Source organism: Epinephelus moara, chromosome 13 (assembly GCF_006386435.1).
Source record: "Epinephelus moara isolate mb chromosome 13, YSFRI_EMoa_1.0, whole genome shotgun sequence".
Lineage (NCBI taxonomy): Eukaryota > Metazoa > Chordata > Actinopteri > Perciformes > Serranidae > Epinephelus > Epinephelus moara.
Genome location: NC_065518.1, coordinates 2,557,855 through 2,579,176, shown reverse-complemented (window position 1 = coordinate 2,579,176; position 21,322 = coordinate 2,557,855). Strand labels below are relative to the sequence as shown.

General features: G+C 45.1%; 1 protein-coding gene across 11 annotated transcripts in view; it reads left to right on the top strand.

The window, feature by feature from the left end:
* Positions 1–21,322, top strand: part of baiap2b (BAR/IMD domain containing adaptor protein 2b) — a 100,649-nt gene that overhangs the window by 61,565 nt on the left and 17,762 nt on the right. For all 11 annotated transcript variants that reach the window (XM_050059388.1, XM_050059387.1, XM_050059386.1 and 8 more), the window contains 6 exons: positions 1,921–2,058; positions 12,616–12,768; positions 16,216–16,449; positions 17,630–17,831; positions 20,210–20,411; positions 20,720–20,800. In XM_050059388.1, the coding sequence (XP_049915345.1) occupies positions 1,921–2,058; positions 12,616–12,768; positions 16,216–16,449; positions 17,630–17,831; positions 20,210–20,411; positions 20,720–20,800 (1,010 nt within the window). The remainder of the gene's footprint in view (positions 1–1,920; positions 2,059–12,615; positions 12,769–16,215; positions 16,450–17,629; positions 17,832–20,209; positions 20,412–20,719; positions 20,801–21,322) is intronic.

The window sequence follows — 21,322 nt, the reverse complement described above, 5'->3', positions numbered from 1 at the left end:
CTGACGCTTCAAAGGCCTTAAAATGGTATTTGTGACAGCCCTCGAAATATCAGACTATAGAACACTGACCAATCACAATTGAGTATTCAGCAAAGCTAACAGTGTGTCTCAGACTGCACACTTCTGTTCTAAACACTTCATATTTTGAGTGCGCTAAGTGCGTTCATGCTGCATGGTACGGGAAAATGCAGTGTACAGTCCAAAGTTGCACTAAGTACAAAAAGTGTTGTTGAATAGAAGCCGTCAGTAATGTTTGTTGGGTCTGTAATGATTTGGTACCACCAACAAAAATGTGAGCGCTAACGTTAGCTTGCTAGGTAACAGCGGCACATTTTAATCAGCACTGATGATAATGCTCCACCTTCCGTTTGCAATTTGCTGCCTAAAAAGAAGACAAAGAAGAAGAAGAGGCAGTTAAAAAAAAAGCCTTTGTCACTTCCAGTGAAAAACAGCAGTGTGCGATTTGAGACAACACTACCCTGATATTAGTGCACCACACAGGAAGTCCACAGTGCACTACACTGAAGTGCACTAACAGAAGGATGTGATTTGAGACACTCTGGGTAATAATATATTGAATAACTCTCTCATTGTTGCGATCACCACCTCAGACTGAGCTGCAGCTCTCACCATTTCAGTAAAAAAAATCCAACTTGATTCCACCTCAAATAATTAATTGAACAGCCTGTATTTAAAGCATCAATCATAATCATATGTACATTATGTAACAGCGCGCCTGACCCGCCGTGTGCTTGAATGCAACACCACTTTTAACTGTGCTCGGCGTCAGTCAGGTCTCTCCAGGGAGTGGAGTTATGGGGGATACAGTATGAACCATGTTCTCATAAAATCATCGGCCACGCTCTCTCCTTCATTTCCCACCGGCTCTCATCCAAACCACTGCAGCAAGTTACATAAATTACTTCCCACTCTGCCCCGTGAATCATGACTCATTCTGTGGAAATAAGGACTTCTGCAAAAAAAATAAACAGACAAATTCATTTATGGTGATCAGTGGTTTGGAGTCAGTCCCAGAATCATTTCACCGTTAGAGACGGGGGATGTACCGGCGTGTTTGGAAACCTCCACGATGAAGGTCAGCCAGTCAAAAATTCAGATGCATTCAAATGCAAATCAGCTGTAGAGCTGCTCGATGAGCTCATCCTCTACTCTGTACAGTACCAACATGTTCTCATCCCAAATACTGCCACTTTGTCAGTGGACCTGCACGACAAAATATGAAGCACGAGGTTCCTTCCTGCGATGTTTACAGAGGGCGTGTCGTATCATGTGCTTTCCTTAAGTTTAGAAACAAGACTCTGTGGTTGGGTTCAGAAAAAAACATCATTGTTTGACCTAAAATTCACACGTGAAACAAACAGTGGGTGAAAGTCCAGAGTTTGTTTGACCCGTCCATCTCTGCTCCTGTCCGCCCTGTTTGGACTTTCTCACTCTTTATATTACAGTAGTTGCTTGTGGCATCGTGAACTGCTGGCAACCGGTGAGTATCGTAACGTCTGTGACGACGTCCACTGACAAAGCGGCAGTATTTGTCAAGATGGGGGTGAGAGCGGGCTGATACACATCCACGCACGCAACACATCCTAGTGTGTCTTACCTCTCACCCAGTGCATGCTGGGATATGCTGTAGCTGCTATGACCAGGCACAGAAAAAGAGAGAATGCATCAATTCAAACCTGCAGATTAATTTAGGTTTGGGGAGAAACAGAAACAAGTTCTGAACTCTAAAATCAGCTCAAACAGAATATGACAAATAACCAGATCCTCCGTCAGCTCTGCGGTCCGTCCAGTGAACCAGCAGCGACTCGTCAGTGAATGTTTGTCGGTGTAAAATATCGTGTGTGGATGCTGCAGACACATGCAAGCTCTGCCCTGCTGACTTTGTGCTGCCCTCCTCAGGCTGCGCTGAAGAAGTACCAGATGGAGCACAAGAGCAAAGGGGAGAGTTTGGAGAAGTGCCAGGCAGAGCTGAAAAAACTGCGCCGAAAGAGCCAGGGCAGCAAGCACCCGTCCAAGTATGGAGACAAGGAGATGCAGGTCAGTCTGTGTGTGTGTGTGTGTGTGTGTGTGAAACTCAGAGTGCGTAGGAGGCTGAGGTGTATTGAATGGTGCAGACTGTAGTTCCTGGTGTTTCTGTGGCTCAGAAAGCTTCCTCATGGTCAAACGCATGACAACATGGCTACAGACAATACGATCCCTCTGGCCTCAGCCCGGTGTGTGGTGCAGACAACCTGCAGGCCTCTGGGGGAAAAAACATTCATCATTCACGTCATCTTTATTTCAGCAGAGTCAGAGTCAGACCGTTAGTGAACTCACGCTGACTCGTCGGCAGAGCGCAGACTCTGCTCCTCAGATGCTGTTTCCCTCCTCCTGATGGGATTTGAGCTTCAATGCGCCTGGTAATCCGTGACAGCGCTGATGGGATAGGACGTGCTGAGCTGAATAGGATGGGACCCCCGACTGGGCGCACGCAGTTTGGGTGCCAGTCTGCGAGGGCCTTCACTGTGAGAGGAATGGAGATAGAGAAGGTTACGATTTAAACTCACTGCGGGCTGAACAGCAAAACAATCCCAGAGATCTCAGCTGTGATCGGTACCGTAGGTTTGGAGGTTTAGAATATAACAAAAAGGAAAAGCTGACGTTTTTCAGACTGTGGCCTTCGTCAAGGTCAACACCTGCAGAATGCATTTAAATGATATCATTATCAAAAAACCCCACAACAACTGATCACATTAAAGACGACCAGGGATGATTGGATGTGGACCAGCGTGCAGTCTGTCATGTCTGTCGGCCAAGTCAAGATTTTATGACTCCACCATCACTTGATCTGTCATAGTGACATTGTGGATGGACAAAAATGTTGTGTAGTCTGAACCTGGCGTTAGAAGGAACCGAGAAAGTCGGGGAAAGTTTTTAAGTTTCATCAGGCTACAACATGTTCACCAACCAAAGGAAGAAAAGAACACGAGCATTTATTATAATCACAGTGTTTAATTCGAGCTTCTCTACATTCACTTTGTGACTCTGCCACAGTCCTTCCACAACGCTCCCCGTCCACATCGTCTCATGATGGCCGCTCTCTCTGCGTCTTACATAATATTTGTTTATGAGATGTAGGGCAGGTGAACGGGTTGAGTGAGCCATATTTCTCTCATGTTCAGGTAACTGTTGGAGCGGAGGCGTGAGAGACGCTGCGAGTCTCTCTGTGTGCCCCCGCCTGTAGGCGTTCTGGTGACACATGGTGGGCGTGCCCTCTTACACAACCTGCACAGGAGACGCTGCTGTCTGTCCAATCAGCTGCTCCTCCTCAGCACGATGAGAGGCTGAGAGAGAGCTGAGGGAGGACAGAGTGATGAGGAGCTGCAGGACTGTGTAAACTAACGAGCTTTAATCTGGACGGAAGTGACCAAAACTAAACGTTCAGATTTTGAAGCTCGCAGCTGAGCTGTGGGTCGGCTCAGATGTCACACACACTTCGGCGAGTTTCTGTGTGAAGCGACACTGACAGGACAAAGGCCGCAGCTCTCCGGCTCAGTCTGCGACTGAGGGACTTCTGTTATATTTCTGCCTCGTAAGCATTTAAAGTGTCAAATAATTAAACTCACAGTGGAACAGTGGATATGAAGCTTCATCCACTGATAGCCTGTCGAACGATGTCGTATGCAGCAAAAACTAATCACCTGCAGCCCCACTGTGGCGTCTCCGCAGACGTCATGTGGGAATGTACAGTATTTTATTCTGTTGACAGACATTTTAATCCAGAGGTAACCTGCAGATAGTTTCTTTATCACAGAGGCTGCTGTTGGTTAAAGGAATAACACAAGTCAAGAAAACTATTGATACTGTGTCAGTGGACAAACCTGGATTCATGTTGTTCAGATTACCGACACATTTAAGGTATTTTTGGCGGTTACGTGCTGTTGATCTCGCTCTGCTTGGCCATCAGGAAGCCCAGCTTTTGAAGAGTGTTGTGATAACCTAGTGTTCGAGACAAGAATTAGCTGCTAGCCACCCCATGCTCCCTCCGCCTCGCTCCCCACTGCTGTGGAGTGATTCCCTGGGAGGAGAGCGAGCAGTGTGTAACAGCAGCAACAGAAAGTTTGCTGATCCGGCAGTGAGTCAGGGGAGCTGAGGTTTGATCTGGCTGGATTCATGTTGCTGCTGCCGCTAACTGAGGGGTCAGTCTCCAGAGCTGCTGCCTGGTCTCCTACTGGCAAGATGGTCAGTGGTGGCGGGGAGTGAGGCGGAGGATGCACTGTGATTCGAGGCTCTAGCTAACACAGAAGGCTAAACTATTAGCATCATTGTCTCTCCATCTCTGGAACGCTGAAACTGACTCGTGTTTTGTTTAGTTTACTCTCTGTATGATCAGTCTGTCTTCCTGTTTTGGATTCTTCTTCACTGAGTTAGACTTTCCAACATGTTCTCGTCCCAACTCATTAAATACCGCAGCTTTATCAGTCAACCTACAAGTAAAATATGATGCTCTGGGTACCCTTCTGTGTCAGTTTTGGACGTTCAGGGACGGCGCATGAATCTACACTTGTCACATGCATTGTGTCTTTTTTAAATACAGTTCTGCAGACAGGCTTTTTAGAAATACACACTGGACACAAACAGCAGGCTCCTGGGTAAAAGTCCAGAGCTTGTTGGACACATCCAGCTCCTCTCCAGCCTGCCAGCGGTGTTACAAAAAGTCGCCGCCCGGTGTGTATCTTACTGCTGAGGAGGGTGCCTCTGTGCAGTGGTGTCTGATGCTGACGTCCACTGACAAAGCCTCTGTATTTGACCAGTTGGGGGGAGAATGGGCGGGGCTTTCACCATCTGAAGGGACGTGCACGCGAATCTGCATTTGTAGAATAGCCAATAGGAACGCACTCTCTCTGAAATGTCCTGTGATTGGACAAAGTGTCCTGAAAACAAGAGGAGGAGCAGATGTCTAGTTTTCTCTCAGACCACTTGATGTACAATATGCTCAAAGGTTATTGTGGGATTTTGTTCAATTTTGACAAAATAAGATTAAGAAATCAGAACAACCTGACAGGACAGAGTCAAAATCTGAATCCGGATCTTTTAAATGACCGTCAGTCAGGTGATCAACAAGCCAAAAAACAACAGCTAACATGCATTATTGAACACTGTAGTAAAAACCTTTCCACACAGTAGGAGCATGTGTGGTTTCAGCTCATCATGGCCGCACACAGAGAACATGATGTCAGAGGTTAAGGGTTAATTGTGCAGCATTTCCAGAGTCTGAGGCCGTCGCCCCACACGGCTCCACAGGAGCAGCAGGGGACGTAATTATTGTGTAACTGTTAGTGTTGCTCCGATGGATGGCTGGTGGAGCGTGAAAGAGGCGGCCGGGCCGGTCGTTACAAAAATCGATACACTGAGCTTTATATGAGGAACAACAGCACGGGAACGTTCAGTCTCAGTTCCTCTTATCGGCCGTGACAGACACAGGATCAGCTCAGATACAGACCTGTTGTTTCATCTGCTGACGGGGACAGAACGTCCACAACTGGACAGATTCACTGTTTTTTTAAATTTTATTTCACAGTGTGTGCGTCTACACATGTATGTGTGTGTTCGTCGTCTCCAGTGAGATGGTTATTTTTCCTTCCTGTTTGCACATATCTCAGTCTTGTTCACACATTTCAGTGAAATCTTGCAGGAGATCAGCTGTGGGTCGCGGAACAAGGGACCATGTTTGGTGCAGAATGAAAGATATGTGAAATATTCAGTGTTTCGATGCAGACCTCCATTTTGCTCCGGAGTTGCGAACAAACCTTTAACAATCAGACTCATGTTTTATAATGTGGAGGATTCTGCAGCGTTAGGTACTGTCCGGTTTTTGCTCGTGTGTGCTGCGCCCCTCCTGAGCATCATGTGTGTGTTCTGAGGGCGCCAGATTCTCACTGTGCGTCATATTGACCCTCATGGGGACCAGGTCTTGGCAGGAACAGCAGACACCAGCGACCTGCACCCTGACGCTCACAGACGAACAGAACAGGACACATTTGCCTTATTGAACATATAGTATTGAGTATATATGTTCGTCTGGGTGTTTGTGACGGACAGATAATATGTGTGTGTGAAGCCTGAAAGCTTCTCTGTGTGGATGTGTGTTGGCTCACTTGCTTCTACCTTTAGTTAAAGGGATAGTTTTGAGGTGGGGTTGTGTGAGGTACTCATCTATAGTCAGTGTGTCACCTTCAGTGGACGGCAGTCGTCTGAATCTGAATCTTAAGACACGAAAAAAGATTTTAAAATCCATGACGTCACCACAACATAAGGTCTGTGAGCCGAGATTGAACTTGTGGGCGACAACATTGCCACAAAAACCTCTATCTCTACCCTGCTGTATCAGTTTCTTCCTCTGACCTGTGATAGACAAAGAACTGAAGCCATTAACAGTTTCCCCGTCACAACAGGCTCTCTGACAGGAAGTATAGTCTACATATAAACAGATATTGATTTAACAGCATTTTCTAAAATCCATTTTGTAGCTGCCCCGTCCACAGCAGGTCATTACTGAGCTTCTGTGTCCGTACTACTTCCTGTTTCTCCAAACTGAGGGCCGACTGACATGTTCGTACCACGCTGACTGTGGATCAGCACCTCCAACAACCCACCTCACAAGATCCATCTGTCCCTGTTAGTGATGCTCGCTAGAGCCTTTCTAGAACAGTGGGAAAAAAACCTCCCACCTCAGAGTGAAGTCGTGGTCGTTCTCTCCTCCTGCTCATGATTGATGTTGATATTAAAAGTGGAGGCGATGGGAAGTCACCCGTTTACAGCGGTGTCCCTCAGGGGCCATAAAGCAGCTCGCTGCTGCCTGAACACAGTCCGATAACTCAGCTGCTACATCTGTGACTGAGGCATGATGGGAGGAAAAACACTCACTTTGTGACTTTTGATGAAGCTAATGTAAAAGAAATGACTCATCCTCCCTCCCACGTCCCCCCGCATCATGTCCCTTTGTTTCTCTGTTATTGCAAAGAAGACATTAGACATCATGGCGAGTGCTGAAACAGTGAGTCAGTCACTTAGTCCACTGGAAGAAGATTAATCTTTAATAACTTTGGTTAAGTTTGAGCCGGTGGTTCCCAACCTGCGGGTGGAAATCCCCGTCAGAGGTGACACAATCTGAGAGACAGAAACTGAACAAGACGAATGCGTTTAGATACATGAAATAAAATAAAATCTCCGCTCCTTCCTGAGTCGTTTACCTCCTTAAGCCTCTGCTAATTATTCAGATCAAACAACCTGAGGAGGGAAGAATCACTTTATAATGATGGTGATGATGAACTGCTCACAAGTCACAGACATGCAGCCTAAAGACATCACATCATATTAATGTGTCACAAGCCGAAGCTCTCAATGTACTGGTCCATCTACGTCCCAACCCTCACCTATGGTCATGAGCTCTGGGTAGTGACTGAAAGAATGAGGTCATGGATACAAGCAGCCGAAATGAGTTTCCTGTGTAGGGTGTCTGGGCTCAGCCTTAGAGATAGGGGGAGGAGCTTGGAGTAGAGCCGCTGCTCCTTCATGTTGAGGTGGTTCAACATCTGATCAGGATCCTCCTGTGTACTTCCTGTGCCGGTAGGAGGCCCCGGGGCAGACCCAGAACACACTGGAGGGATTATATATCTCATTTGGTCTGGGAACGTCTCGCGGTCCTCCAGGAGGAGCTGGAAAGTGTTGCTGGGGAGAGGGACGTCTGGATGCTTTGCTCAGCCTGCTGCCCCACACAGTTTAATTTCACAGTTAGTATGTTCACAAACCCTCAAAAGTCTTTCAAAAGAAAGGTAGAACAAAACACAACCATGTTTTTTTGTCCCCTTCTCTGGCTCCAACCTCACTTCCTGTACACAGAAGATCTCCAACTGTTGAACTGTCGGTTGGATAAAAATGAGCCACTCAAGCTACAAAGACGTCTCCTGCCTCTTTCCTCTGACATTTTACAGACTGAAACATCAGCACACGGCGGAGATGAATCAATATTGAAGATAATCATTAGTCGCAGCTCTGGTTGGGATTCATGCGTGTTCTCGGGCTCCTGAGCTGCAGACTCAGGTGAAGAGGGAGCAGAAGAGGAGACGTTACATCAGAGTTCAGAGACTCTGAGTGGGAGGAAACTATTTCTGTTGAGTTTCCTCTTGTTACAGTAGAAAGATCAGATTGTTTCAGCGTCTCTTTATAAAGATGATGTTTCTCAGTATGGCGTCTGATATTAACACTCACACCCGTCAGCGAGTACAGAGTAGTAACACCAATCAAACACACAATTAGCAGCAGCCCATCAAGAGAGGAAATCCTTCACGGGTGGAGGTGAAAGTGTGAAATGTGTGTGAGCGACATGTGGAAGCACTTTCCACCTGCCTGTGTGTGTTTTCTCTTTTTAATGAGGTCAGACGAGGCAGCGCGTCCTCAGATGAGAGCGGTGTTCATCCACCAAACAGAGAGGAGACAAATAAAAATTTCACCAGAGGAAAAATTCGTTTTTCTGTGAGGACCATGAACGTCACAAAATATCACAACACCTGGTAGATGTTGAGATATATCAGGGCTAATTATGTAACTTAGCATTAAGTTCGTAAAGTCATTTACGGGGCGCTAATTCATAGAATATCATATGTTATTATAAAAACATCAGGCAGGAAACACAGCAAGATAATAATTTACAATAATGAGCAGAAGTGCGTCTGAAGGGAGTTTGTGCTCAGCAGTTTATTTCCAGATGAACTCTGACAGCTGCAGCTCTGCTTCGTGTAAATCAGGTCCACATTTGAACTCTGTGTCCGCAGCTGAGACGAGTCTGAAGGTGATTCCTGACGTAGATATAACGACTGGTATCAGGCCAGAAGCACCAGAATCACTTCCACCCCGAGATCCATTTGCCTCTCAGCCGCGTGTCCTCTCCTTCGTCAGTGAGACGGAGACACGTTTGTCTCTTTGAGCCGTTGATCTGAGGAGAGGAGTCAAGGTAAACTCAGAGCTGCATGAAAGAATCTGTGCACCATCACACAGAGAGGAGCTCGGTTTGATTTCAAGAGAACACGGCTTCACTTTTCAACTTTAAAAACTGATCAGTTTGTTACACAGAACTTTATTTCTATAAAAGACTTCAGCGGCGAGGCGAGTCAAAGTGCATAAAACATCAAACGCATGGAGACAAAGTGCAGAAGAAACAGATTATAAAATACAAAACCAGTTATCAAAGAGCCGAGAGAACAGAAAATACTGAGCTCGGATAGAATGAGACAAGACACAGAAGCTGAAGTCACACAAAGAAATGAATCAGTGTTTGAGTTAATAAAAACCAGCAGCAAACACAAGAGTCTTCATTCAAAGCTCCACACGCACACAGGTGTGTTTTTAAAACACGAAAACAACTGAAGGTGCTGTTCATGTTCATAACCTGAACCCTAAAGCCACTCGAAGATAAAGATGTTGGCCAATCAGAGGCTTGGATACCACCGCTGTGTCAATGATTTTTGCATCAGACACCGACACACAGAGGCACCTTTCACAGCCGTATTGATACACACCTGGAACGTCAGGTTTAGAGACAGCAGGCAACAACGCAACTCAGCAGACCTGTCCCAGACCACCTGATGGTTCACGCTGCGGCAGAAGATCAGACATGTTTAGATGTCACAGTCCAACATGTCTCACTGTCAGCAGAGACCAGGAGCAGATTAAAGGCCAGTTATAATGTAATGATCTGATCCCGTACAGCCTGATGGAGGAAGTCAGCTCTGGTGTCAGAACGTTCAGTTGTTTTAACTCATCTCGTCATGAATCTTTGGTCTGAGCTGCTCAGGTTTTCCTCCCCCGTGTCAGTCTGTCAGCCTCTGGTGATTGACGGCTCGGCAGCGGCGGCGGCAGCCCTGACCTCAGCCTGCTGGTCTGAGTCGGACCAACATGGTCACTCGCTGTGTGAAAATCCTCTCCACCTCCAGCGTTTGTATGATTCATGAGTGACCTCCGTCTTCCTCAGCGTGTCACAGTTTCATGTCTCACTGTGAACACTCAGCCTGGTTCAGCTCTTTTCCTGCTGACTGACCATTTCCTGCCTGATGACTTCCTTTAAGGTTGCATTTCGGTTTCTTGTGTTTGAGGGTCAAACTCTGGAGGATGAGAGACGGCAGGTTTGTGGCTCCTCCATGTGGCACATCCTCAGTATGTCAGCAGTGTTTGCTGACGATGAGATGAGACGTGTAACGAAATGTCTCAGCTGTTATTTTTATGGACTTTTTTCCTCTTTAAATATAAAACTGTCAGATAGTTTGTATATATTCAAACATTTTTACTCATTAAAAGCTCATTTCAGATTCAAATGTGACTCTGTTCTCGGGGGAATAAAAATAAAAACCAATAGAATCATGGGATCAGAGGACGGATGAGACTAATTACTGGAGTCTTTCCAGTCAGTCCGGAGTCAGTACAGAGACACAAGCATCAGTGGATCAGTGGAGAGGTGTCTTCCTCCTGAAGACCTCTGAGGGACTGTTCTTTATTTATCAGCACGCACACAGTCAGTGTCAGCGACGTGCTTATGGAGACAAACATGACAGCAGAGGTGGGAGTAAGTCACATGTGCACATCTCAAGTCTTTACCTTGAAGTCTTCAAGTTACTTTGGTGAAAATCAGGCAAGTCACAAGTCATCAAATTCTGATGATCTGGTCAGACGTTAGTTTTCTGGCCAGAGCGTCAGCTAACGAGCTAATAAGTTAGCTACAGAGACACACTGCTGCTCTTCCTCTGACGGTTTTGTATTGATGGAAGAAGTCGGATGTTCTCATGGTCGTGTTGTTGATTTTTGAGCTGCAAACCTGCACACCATCGTTCTCTTCTTCCTGCGGTCATCAACAACAGAATCCTTCTATTCAGATTTTATTATTATGCCTGGAGGCGTTGAGCTTTGGGGTCGTCGATCCCGTTCTTGTGAACGTGATATCTCGAGAACATCTTGAGGGAATTTATTCAGATTTGTTGGTTATTTTTCTGCCTACAAGAAGAGAACGTCCCCAGTGTTCTGTGTTTAGTCTTCACCCTGACACTCACCGCTTCTGGAGTCAAACATGAGCTCCCAGCTTCTTTTCTCTTTGCAGGCCGACATGAAACGGCCTCTTGTGATTGGTCCAGACTTCACACATGAAAGTAGTAAAACTTTTTAGGAGGGGAATTCTTTATTTATTCTTTATGTGCATCTACATTTTAATTTTTATAATTACAAAGCAGGGCACAGAGAGCTCCATGGTGTAGACGAAGCGCAGTTTAAGACACTTTGTTCCCAAACATGACGACAGTAACTAAGAGCATCTGAGAGAAGCTGAAAGTTCTTTAACTCCATAAGAAAACATGTTCAGAACCTTGATCCCCCTCAGAGGGACTGACGGTCTTTAAAATGAAGGCCTGACTCTGACAGACACAGTTTAATAATAACATTATTAATATTTATCTATTGAAATCGATTTTCATCAGAAACACAGCGACTAACTGATCTGAGATCAGCAGCAGCATCTTTATCTCTGCAGATTTCTGACCCAGTTTTAATGTTTACATAAGCGTGTTGTTGAGGCAGAAATCTCTCCTAATGAATGCATGAATTATCTTAATGAATGACCTCATTAACACGTCTGGTTTTGGCTGATTACAGCACAGCGTTAGGTAACTTCACATCTCGCCTCCTCCACTTTGTTTTTTCTGCATCTCCAATTTAGCCTTCAGCAGATCTGGTGTCAGTTCGATCAGTCAGTCATGTCCGGTGGTGCGTAGGCTGCAAACAGCCCGGCCACGGTCATCACCGCCTCACAGTGGAGCTCGGCGCTGTCTGCCACTCGTGGGAATCTTTTAATGCTTTCAGTTACATGAGTGAAGCTGAGGACAAAGAGGGTCCGACCCTTCCTCCCTGTGTGTCTCTGAGAGTCAAGGTGATGAGTGGTTCCACTTGTGTGATGCAGAGAAGGCGTCCTGCAGCTCGACGCTCAGAGGACTCAGTGGGCTGCTGAACGAGTCGAGGGTATAACAGCCGACAGAAGGTGAACGAGTTTGTGTCGGAGAGGCGGGAGCTGCAGGAAACACTCACAGACACATCTGCAATCTGCCAAGTTCTGATTCATAGTTTCCAGGTCTGATGTGACATTTTCAGAATGAGCAGCCATTAAGACTTTCAAATCACAGTTTGTCTGAGTTTTATATGTCAGGGTCGTGATGCACGAGGTCTGATCGAGTCTGAAACGCCATCAAAACACCGTCCAGAGTCATTAAAGCTTCATTCAGTCATTCAGCTGACACAGAGGGGTTCAGTCTGTGGAGCCCACAGGTCTGAAGATTCTCCACAGTCATCAGGTGAAGTCGGTTTATTTCTATAAGACAGTTTAAAATCAACCAGCAGCTGAACAGAGCAGGTAAATATGAAACAGGATAAAGGAAATAAATTTACAGACACAGAGTAATAAACTGCAGTTTGTGGCTCTTAAACTTTGTGACTTTAACCCAGCAGTGTGATAACGTCCTGATGAGGACAGGCGGCCATGTTTGTTCTAACGCCATCCTTTGTTTCCTCCCTCTCCTTCAGTACGTGGAGGCCATCAGCAACAAGCAGAGCGAGCTGGACAACTACATCGCCGAGGGCTACAAGAACGCTCTGTCCGAGGAGAGGAGGAGGTACTGCTTCCTGGTGGACCGTCAGTGCGCCGTCGCCAAGAATAGCAGCGTCTACCACGGAAAGGTGAGAGGACACACCCCTCCTCTGCACTCGTTTATCTTCTGGTGATGTCATGGCGAGGTGGCGTCTGTAGCTCTCAGGTCGTACGTACACAGCGCAGATCTGAAATCACTGATTCTGGTGATTTCAACATCAAAGACAGATTTTTTTGTCATTGTTTCAGCAGCTTTTTGACAAAATATTTAATCTGCACAGGTAAACTTTTCGATACAGAAATTTAAAGCCACATTAAGGCAAGTTTAAAGCTTTAAATCCAGACGTCTTACAGATCATCAAACCACTGCTTATGAATAAATCACCTGTTGTTTTATTTAAGATCTGATATCAGGGGCATGTGCAGCTGCGGCTCTGTGAAGTATTATTTATTAAAGAGGATCAGATTAGTTAAAGTCATGGGTCCCTCTGAAAGTTTGTGACTGCAGAAACAGAAGAGACTCCTCAGGTGAACAGGTTAAAGGTTCATTCCTCACATTAAGGCGAGTATTTTTAAATCACAAATGAAGGATTATCTAATTAAAATGACTTTATTGCATAAATTTCCACAACAGAATTTATTTTGATTTTTATTTTGAACATTTTCTCTCCACTAGCACCCAAATCTTTAAACTGACCAGTGCGTGAACAAATGTTTTCGCCTGCAGCGTCTCACTGTCTCGTTTTTTTTTTCCTTCGTATTTTTAGCCGATGAAAATTCAAAACATTAGCACGACTTACTCAGATGTTCAATAAGGTGCAAAATGACAACGTTTGGACACACTGTGCGTCAAGTCAAAGCCACAGTTGTTTTGCACCTTATTAAAGGTGTAAGTGAGCGGTGTGCTCCAGGAGTTCCTCATGGCTCAGTCCTGGCCCACTGAACATTTTATTTAGTCTCACATGTTTCTGAGCAGCCATGTTGATTAGTTCCATCTGTGAGTGACTGCTTCGATACGTCTGTTTCATTCAGGAAAAAGTTTCTGCTTCTGCGTCAGTGCGGCTGGAGACGACTCTGTCCTTCCTCCTCTCCCTCCTCCCGCCTCACACTGAGGGAATTTGAAGTAAAGAGGAATGAGGAGGAGGAGGTGAGGAGGAGAGACTGACCTACTTTGGCAGGAACACTCAGTGTGTGTGTGCGTGTGTGTGTGTGTGTGTGTGTGTGTGTGTGTGTGAGAGAGAGAAAGTGTCTGAATGGGTGATTGATAGACGGAGGGAGGAAGCTCATAACACAACCTGCTGATGTGATGATGCACAGACAGACAGATGGACAGATGGACAGACGGACAGACTCCGATCTTAAATCTATATATTAGTATATATCTGTATGAGATCGTGATCGACAGGAAGTGAACTGGAACCAGTTTGATAACAGACGACTGGTTTCAGCTTTGATGCTTTTCTTTGTCACGTGATCGTTAACTGAACGTTTTCTGGGGTTTGCATCGTTGGTCGCTCCTCGTGTCGCCTCTGATGTCATTTGTTTGTTAGAATCAGACCACAGCTGAATGAAATCAGCCAATCAGAGCCGAGGAGTCTCAGCTGTCGATCACATCGATAACTGCGGGTGAACTGAGGTCAAACTGTCAGCGCTGATCAAATACGAATCAAGATTCTGTCACCGCGTTTCTGTTTCTATCCTCAGATGGTTTCAGAAACGTGTTTGTGACACAGCCGCCATGTTGGAGACAGTACAAAGCTCCGTCCACCTGCCAGACCAACTTCCTTATTTTACATACAGTCACATGATCGCAGCCCTCCAAAATACGCAGGTTATGCGTGAATTACTTTTCGTAGGAAACCTCAACAGCATGCACGAGTCCCCCTAGTGATACTTTGTAGTACTGCAGGGCCACATAAGATTATTTTTAAAATATCTGTCCTGTATGATTCCTAAAATAATCCCGCTATAAATTGGATTAAAAATGTAAATGTTAGTTTGATAAACCACATTTAATATTGATTACTGCTTTTATCAGAGTAATCGTTAACTGCTGCATCAAAGTGTTTCTACCAGAAGTCTTTCACGCTGCTCACAGGTCCTGCACAGAGCTGTTAGAGTGAAAATAATGCGAACGAGTTCACACTGATCAGAGACATGTCCCTACTGTCCATACACAAACCTACAGCCTTGTAAAGCTCTCTTTAGTTTCTGGTACCATTTACAAACTGTGGTGTCTCCCACACACTCTGAGTTTCTGTGCTGGGAGGTAAGAATGAAGGAGAACGCTCCACCGTCTGCTCCTCGATTCGATCATCACAGTCCCACCCACGCTCCACCTCAGCTATTTGAAAGGGCTAACTGAGGTCGTAGTGACTCATCTTCTCTCCCAGCAGCAACAAACAGTGAGACAGACACACAGACAGGAGGACAGGGGGCCGTCTCATTCATCCATTCATCGGCCCAACTCTGTTAATCCAGCCTGAGCGCTTCACTGTGACCCAGGAATCAGCAACGACCCGGCTGCTGCTGTTCAATGAGTCGTTACTGTACTTTTATATTTGTGTTATACACACACACACACACACACACACACACTGCAGCCTCTAACTCTAACTGTTCATGGATTCAGAACTCCCTCATTTAGTCAGATGCAAATGAGCGGAGTGGTTATGTAACTGTCCTACTGTATAATGTATGGAGGAGATGAGAGTCGGTCCTCAAGTCCTTCCCTTCATCCGTCCAATAACTGCTTGTATCAATAATGTGAAGACAGTGGCTCCTCTGCAGGGCGCTGATTTTCATTAGTTTACTTGAAGTTTGCAGCGGTGCCGATGAAAGAAAACAAATGCCTCAGGAGGAAGACTCAAGAGGACTGTAGGCGCTGGGCCTGACGTAGACAAGTTCAGCTGTGCGTTATCTTTAATAGTCGAACATTATTTTGACCAGTTTTGTTGGACTCCCTGCTGTAATCAGTGTAATCAGTGTCATTTTTTTAAATATATTTTTGTCCCTCTTGGACGGACCTCTTCATCAGACTTCTTGCGTCATGTTTGCTGTAATTTTCAGATCAAATTAACTTCTCAGTTTGTTTCTTCTTTTATTGAATTCTTACAGAAGTCTGATTTTTTTCTTCCTCTGATTAATTTGGTTTTTGTGTCCTCTTATCTTCTGTCAGGCCGACTCTGTGAGAGGATACTTAGCTGTGACAACAGGTTGCGGAGGCGATCACAAGCGCACACTCAAGCACACAAATGAAACCGCAGAATTTTCCTGCTGTAAAATCTCTTTCAGTGCAGTAAATGACTTGATGTCTTGCCTTAACTAAGGAAACCTTTTAAGAGATTCTGTACGACACCCTTAAGTGATTTCCTCAGCTAAGGAAAAACTAAACCTCAAGGAGTGAACTACAGGTGCTTTGTGCAGCCGGCCTTTCTTATTCGAGTCTTTTTATTTTTCTGGACTCTGACGGAGGACACGTATCATGTCTTAGCGGGACCTCCCTAATAAACAGCCTCTCCTCTTCTGTCTTCCAGGGGAAAGATCTTTTATCCCAGAAGATCCCGATGTGGCAGCAGGCGTGCGCCGAGCCCAACAAACTGCCAGACCGTGCCATGTTCCTGGCCCAGCAGATGAGCGGTGCGGCAGGCGCCATGGTCCCCGGTCATCACCCAGGCATGCCCATCTCCGAGCCCATCCCCGGTGCTAAACCCCTGCCGGTGCCTCCAGAGCTGGCGGCCCTCAGAGCCAGCGGAGGGATGGGACAGCAGGTCAGTGTCTGTTGTGTCTTCAGTCCTCGCTCAGTCCAGCCGAGAGCCATCGACTATTTATAGATGTTTTATAGGAGGATGGGTTGTCATGGAAACAGCAGCTGTGATGAGTGATGCGACTGTTGATGTGTTTGGTTTTTTTTTTATAAGTTCATAAATCTGTTCAGAGATTCAAACACATTTGAACCTGCGAGGACGCTCGCTGACACGATGCTCCACCCGACCTGCTCCTCAAACTCCTGAAGCTGCAGAGGACGATTAAAATCTAAATCTAAGCAGAGTGTTTTCTTTAATTGTCTTAAAATCAGAATGGTTGTGTTTTCATCACCTCAGAATGAGACGTTTATATCTACATGGGGAGCAGGTCCTCGTCTCTGCACCCTGCAGTCCAGAGCCGGGTCTGACCAGCTCTGGTCTCTGCAGCAGCCACTCCTCTGATCCATCCATCTAATCAACTGATCAGTCCGACACAAACTGATTGATTGGAAGTCTTGTCTCAGTTTTCCATTTGAGACTCAAAGTCAGTTAACTGTTGCTTAGATCAAAGATAAAACTCATTTAGAGCTGCGTTCAGGGACCTGCCAAAACCTCAGACTTCAGAGAGACGATGTAGATCTGTCACAAAGAGAGAAGGTTTGACCATCCAACACATAAAGCTGAGATTGGTCCTCACAAAGATAGAAATAGTACACACACACACACACACACACACACACGCCTGACCTGGCCCGTGTCGCTCCCTGATGTTGCTGTGGCATCATGGGAGCCCTCATCGCTCTTGTGAATGCAAATGAACTCGTAAGCGATGCTAATTAGCTTGTTGCACAGAAGAGGCTTAAATTCCTGCGTTCCTCGGGCTCCTGAAGGCCCCGCCCCCTCCTGCTCACTGAAGACAGAAATGAAAAGCCGTCTTCAGTTCGGCTCCTAATTTAAAAAGCTTGTTTCATGTTCCAGATTAAAGAGCGTGTGAACGTCTCGCAGCGTCCCAGCAGTCGCTCCATATGTTTATCTGTAAAGCAGCGTGGGCTCAGATGTGGTCGTTTCATGAAGCAGCGTTTCCTGACCCAGATCTCTCCACCTCCTCCCTAGTTATTATTAATGAGCCGTCTGATGTTACGTAACGGCCTCAGGGAAACGGTTTGTTTTAATTGCCTGTATGCAAATGTCCTCATCTCTGCAGAGGCTGATGGGTGTGGAGGGGGGCATGCCGGTGATGAACGGCACCGCCGGCGCTCATGGAGGAGAGGACTACCAGCAGTGGATGGAGGTCAAAGTGGCCCAGGGCAAAGTCTCACCACAGACCCAGCGGCACGGAGGGGAGGTCTACTCCAACACACTGCCTGTACGCAAGGTCGCCCCCGCCAAGGGCAAGACCACTCTGAGTAAGGACACTTTCTGTGTACGCTGGGTGGGCCGTATGTCCATCACACTCCATGTACCACTGCTTGTTCAACATGGGATGTTTAAAACAACCATATTAGAAAACATCCAGTATGAATTGTTTTTAAGTTATCCACGTAAGACTCAGTTTAGCGTTTTGGCGTAAAAAGACAACGAGAAACACGCTGCTCTCTCCTGTCGAGTTTTTGTATCTGCACGGCTCCAGATTGCAACCATGAAGCTGCATTTTGTAACCATGGAGCACCAGTGCCATTTGCAGATATTATTAATGTATGAACTGAAGAGCTGTTCCTGTGTTTCCAGCTCACAGTCAACAAATCATCACGTTAAATGGCGCCACTGTAATGGTTTAACTTCCTGCTAACAGCTAACTGCTGAGAGCTACCTAATAACAGCTAACTGCTAACTGCTGAGAGCTAACACCTAACCGCCGACAGCTAACTGCTGAGAGCTACCTAATAACAGCTAACTGCTGAGAGCTAACACCTAACCGCCGACAGCTAACTGCTGACAGCTACATAATAACAGCTAACTGCTAACAGGTAACTGCTGACAGCTAACCACTAACTGCTGACAGCTAACTGCTGAGAGCTACCTAATAACAGCTAACTGCTGACAGCTACATAATAATAGCTAACTGCTAACAGCTAACTGCTGACAGCTAACCGCCGACAGCTAACTGCTGACAGCTACATAATAACAGCTAACTGCTAACAGGTAACTGCCGACAGCTAACTGCTAACTGCTGACAGCTAACTGCCGACAGCTAACTGCTGACAGCTACCTAATAACAGCTAACAGGAAGCTTCACAGCAAAAACATCAACACACTTCAGAATAAAAGCACCAGAGGTTCTGCTTTATTTCAGTATAACAATACTTTATCTAACTTTATAATATAACAGTGCTTATATTGAAACAGCACTTTATTTAACTTGATAATTTAATAATACTGTATTTAACATTATAAAATAACTGCACTTTGTTTTAACAATACATTATTTAACTTTATTATTTAATGGAAGGTAATTTAATTAAATTTATTCAAACAATACTTTCTTTAACTTTATAAAATAACCACTTTATTTTACTTTAATATTACTAGGCCCCTGCCCCTGAATAACAATGTTCCTGGTCATTATTTAGGGCCATTAGTCGACTAGTCGCCCGCATGTTTATGATATTAATTTAATTATTGAACTATATATTTTAGGTGGGGCAACACAACGGTTTATAATAGTATCAGTAACATTGTTAACACTGTGCTACATTACAGAGAAATACAAAACCGTACTAATGAACCTTCATTAATATAGGCCTATATTTTATCTACAAGTGCACGTCACACACTGAGCGAGCCGCCTGTTAATGACGCTGTGGGCTAATGGGCATGTAGCTACTTCCATGTTTCAGATGATACGTCATGTTTGTAGTCGACCAATGAAGATGAGTTTACATATCACCTTGGGTTCGTCCTTCACCTTCTCAAAATGATCCCACACTTTGGATTTCCTGCCCGACATGTTATTAACTAGCCTGTGGAATAACCGCAGGTACCAGCCCTGGAGATTAACCTGACTCCTGTCTGACTGCTGAGCGTGGACACTTCCTGTGTCTATCCTTTCAAAGTAAAGTCACACATGGTCCAGGCATATAGGTTTGGATTTATTTTGACAAGGTGCAGCTCCTGATAGAGTTCCATGATTGTTTTGTCTTGTTTTCTGCAACTATTAGACCAATAAAATCCCCCCCGACTGTGAGGGGGCAGCCCGAAATATTACGGCACTTTATTTAACTTTAATGCAACAATAGTTAATTTAATATTTAAAATATTTTAGTCGTCCACAGAAGAAGAGATTTCAGAATACTGAGTTATCAAAATACTATTTATTGTGTATCACTATATAGCCTAAAAATATTGGGATATAACTTTTAGTCCAAATCTATCTCTCAGCCCGACTGTGTACAAACGTTCAGAGTTCTGGGAGGAAGAAGGTTTGTAGTTAGCTTTAACTTCTCCCAGTAAATGTTTCTTTAAAAGTCTCCCAACATGTCGGAGATAAAACCCAGAGACAGATCTGATGGATCATCTGTGTGAATCAGAAACAGGCCACAGCAGCAGCAGCAGCAGGATGAGACGTGATATTAAAAACAAGAAGAGTAAAAATAAATCCAGAGCAGATTCTCACTAAACACTGAGTCATCTGAAACGTTCACAGAGAGCTGGTTTGTGTCTGATAAACACCTGCGGACCTCAGCAGAGGAACACACAGCTCAGATAAGGTGAACGGGTTCTTAGCAGAAACTTTACAGATGTGAAGAGACAAACTGAAAACTGTCTCTCTTCCTTCCTGTCCCAGCGGAGACCCGCACACTGCCACGCTCCAGCTCCATGGCGGCGGGACTGGAGAGAAACGGGAGGACCCGAGTTCAGGCCATCTTCTCCCACGCAGCCGGAGACAACAGCACCCTGCTCAGCTTCTTCGAGGGCGACATCGTGACCCTGCTGGTCCCCGAGGCCCGCGACGGGTGGCACTACGGAGAGAACGAGAAGACCAGGATGTGAGTCAAAGTTTTTATTTTGTTAACGTCTGCAGCTTAGAATGAGTCAGCAGATTTATCAGTGTTTGCTGTGAGGTGTGATTATTAATCAGTTGTAATATCATAAACATCCCTCTGAGTTAAAGCTGTAAACAGATTTTATTTTATTTGTATTGTTGTGTTTTTATTGTCTCTTTTTATTTCTAACTCGTTTCTTCATTTTTTCTTTTGCGTCTGACTCTTAAACTTCTTTAACCTGTGAGTTTTCCCGCTGTGGGATCAATAAAGTTCATCGTATCATGATCAGTTTGTTGTTTTGACGTCTTCAGGCGCGGCTGGTTTCCCTTCTCCTACACCCGGGTCATCGCTGAAGGTGACGGCAACTCCATGAGGCAACTTCGAGTACACAAGTAGGTTGGAGGAGCTTTTAGAGATTCACTGAACACGAACCAGCCGAGTGTGTGATCAAACTGATAGATCTGTTTTGTCGACTTATTTATGGTAATTTATGAGGTGAATATTAACATCTGATTGTAATGAAACTTTATTTACTTCTTCAAATCTTTGTTGCTGACGACATTTATTGGTCGAAGAGTTTATGAGCTGAAAACTGAAACCACAGAAACGTTACATTTGTATGTAATGACGCAGCGGAAACATTGAAACCGTGGTTATGTTTCGACAAAAACATTCAATCAGAATTTGGCCTTAAAATACCTATGGGCGGCTGCACAGAACACCTTAAGTTAAGATTTTTCTTAAAGTCCTAGTTAAGTTTCCTCAAAATAAAATCAGTTGCATAAAACACCCTTTAGTCTTCTCCTTAAGGTACTGATGGTTTTCTCCTTGCATTGGTCTTACACTTAAGGAATCCCTTAAGTTTCACAAAAGACCTTAGCAACCAAAGTAAGGTTAAAAAAAACTTAAGGTAC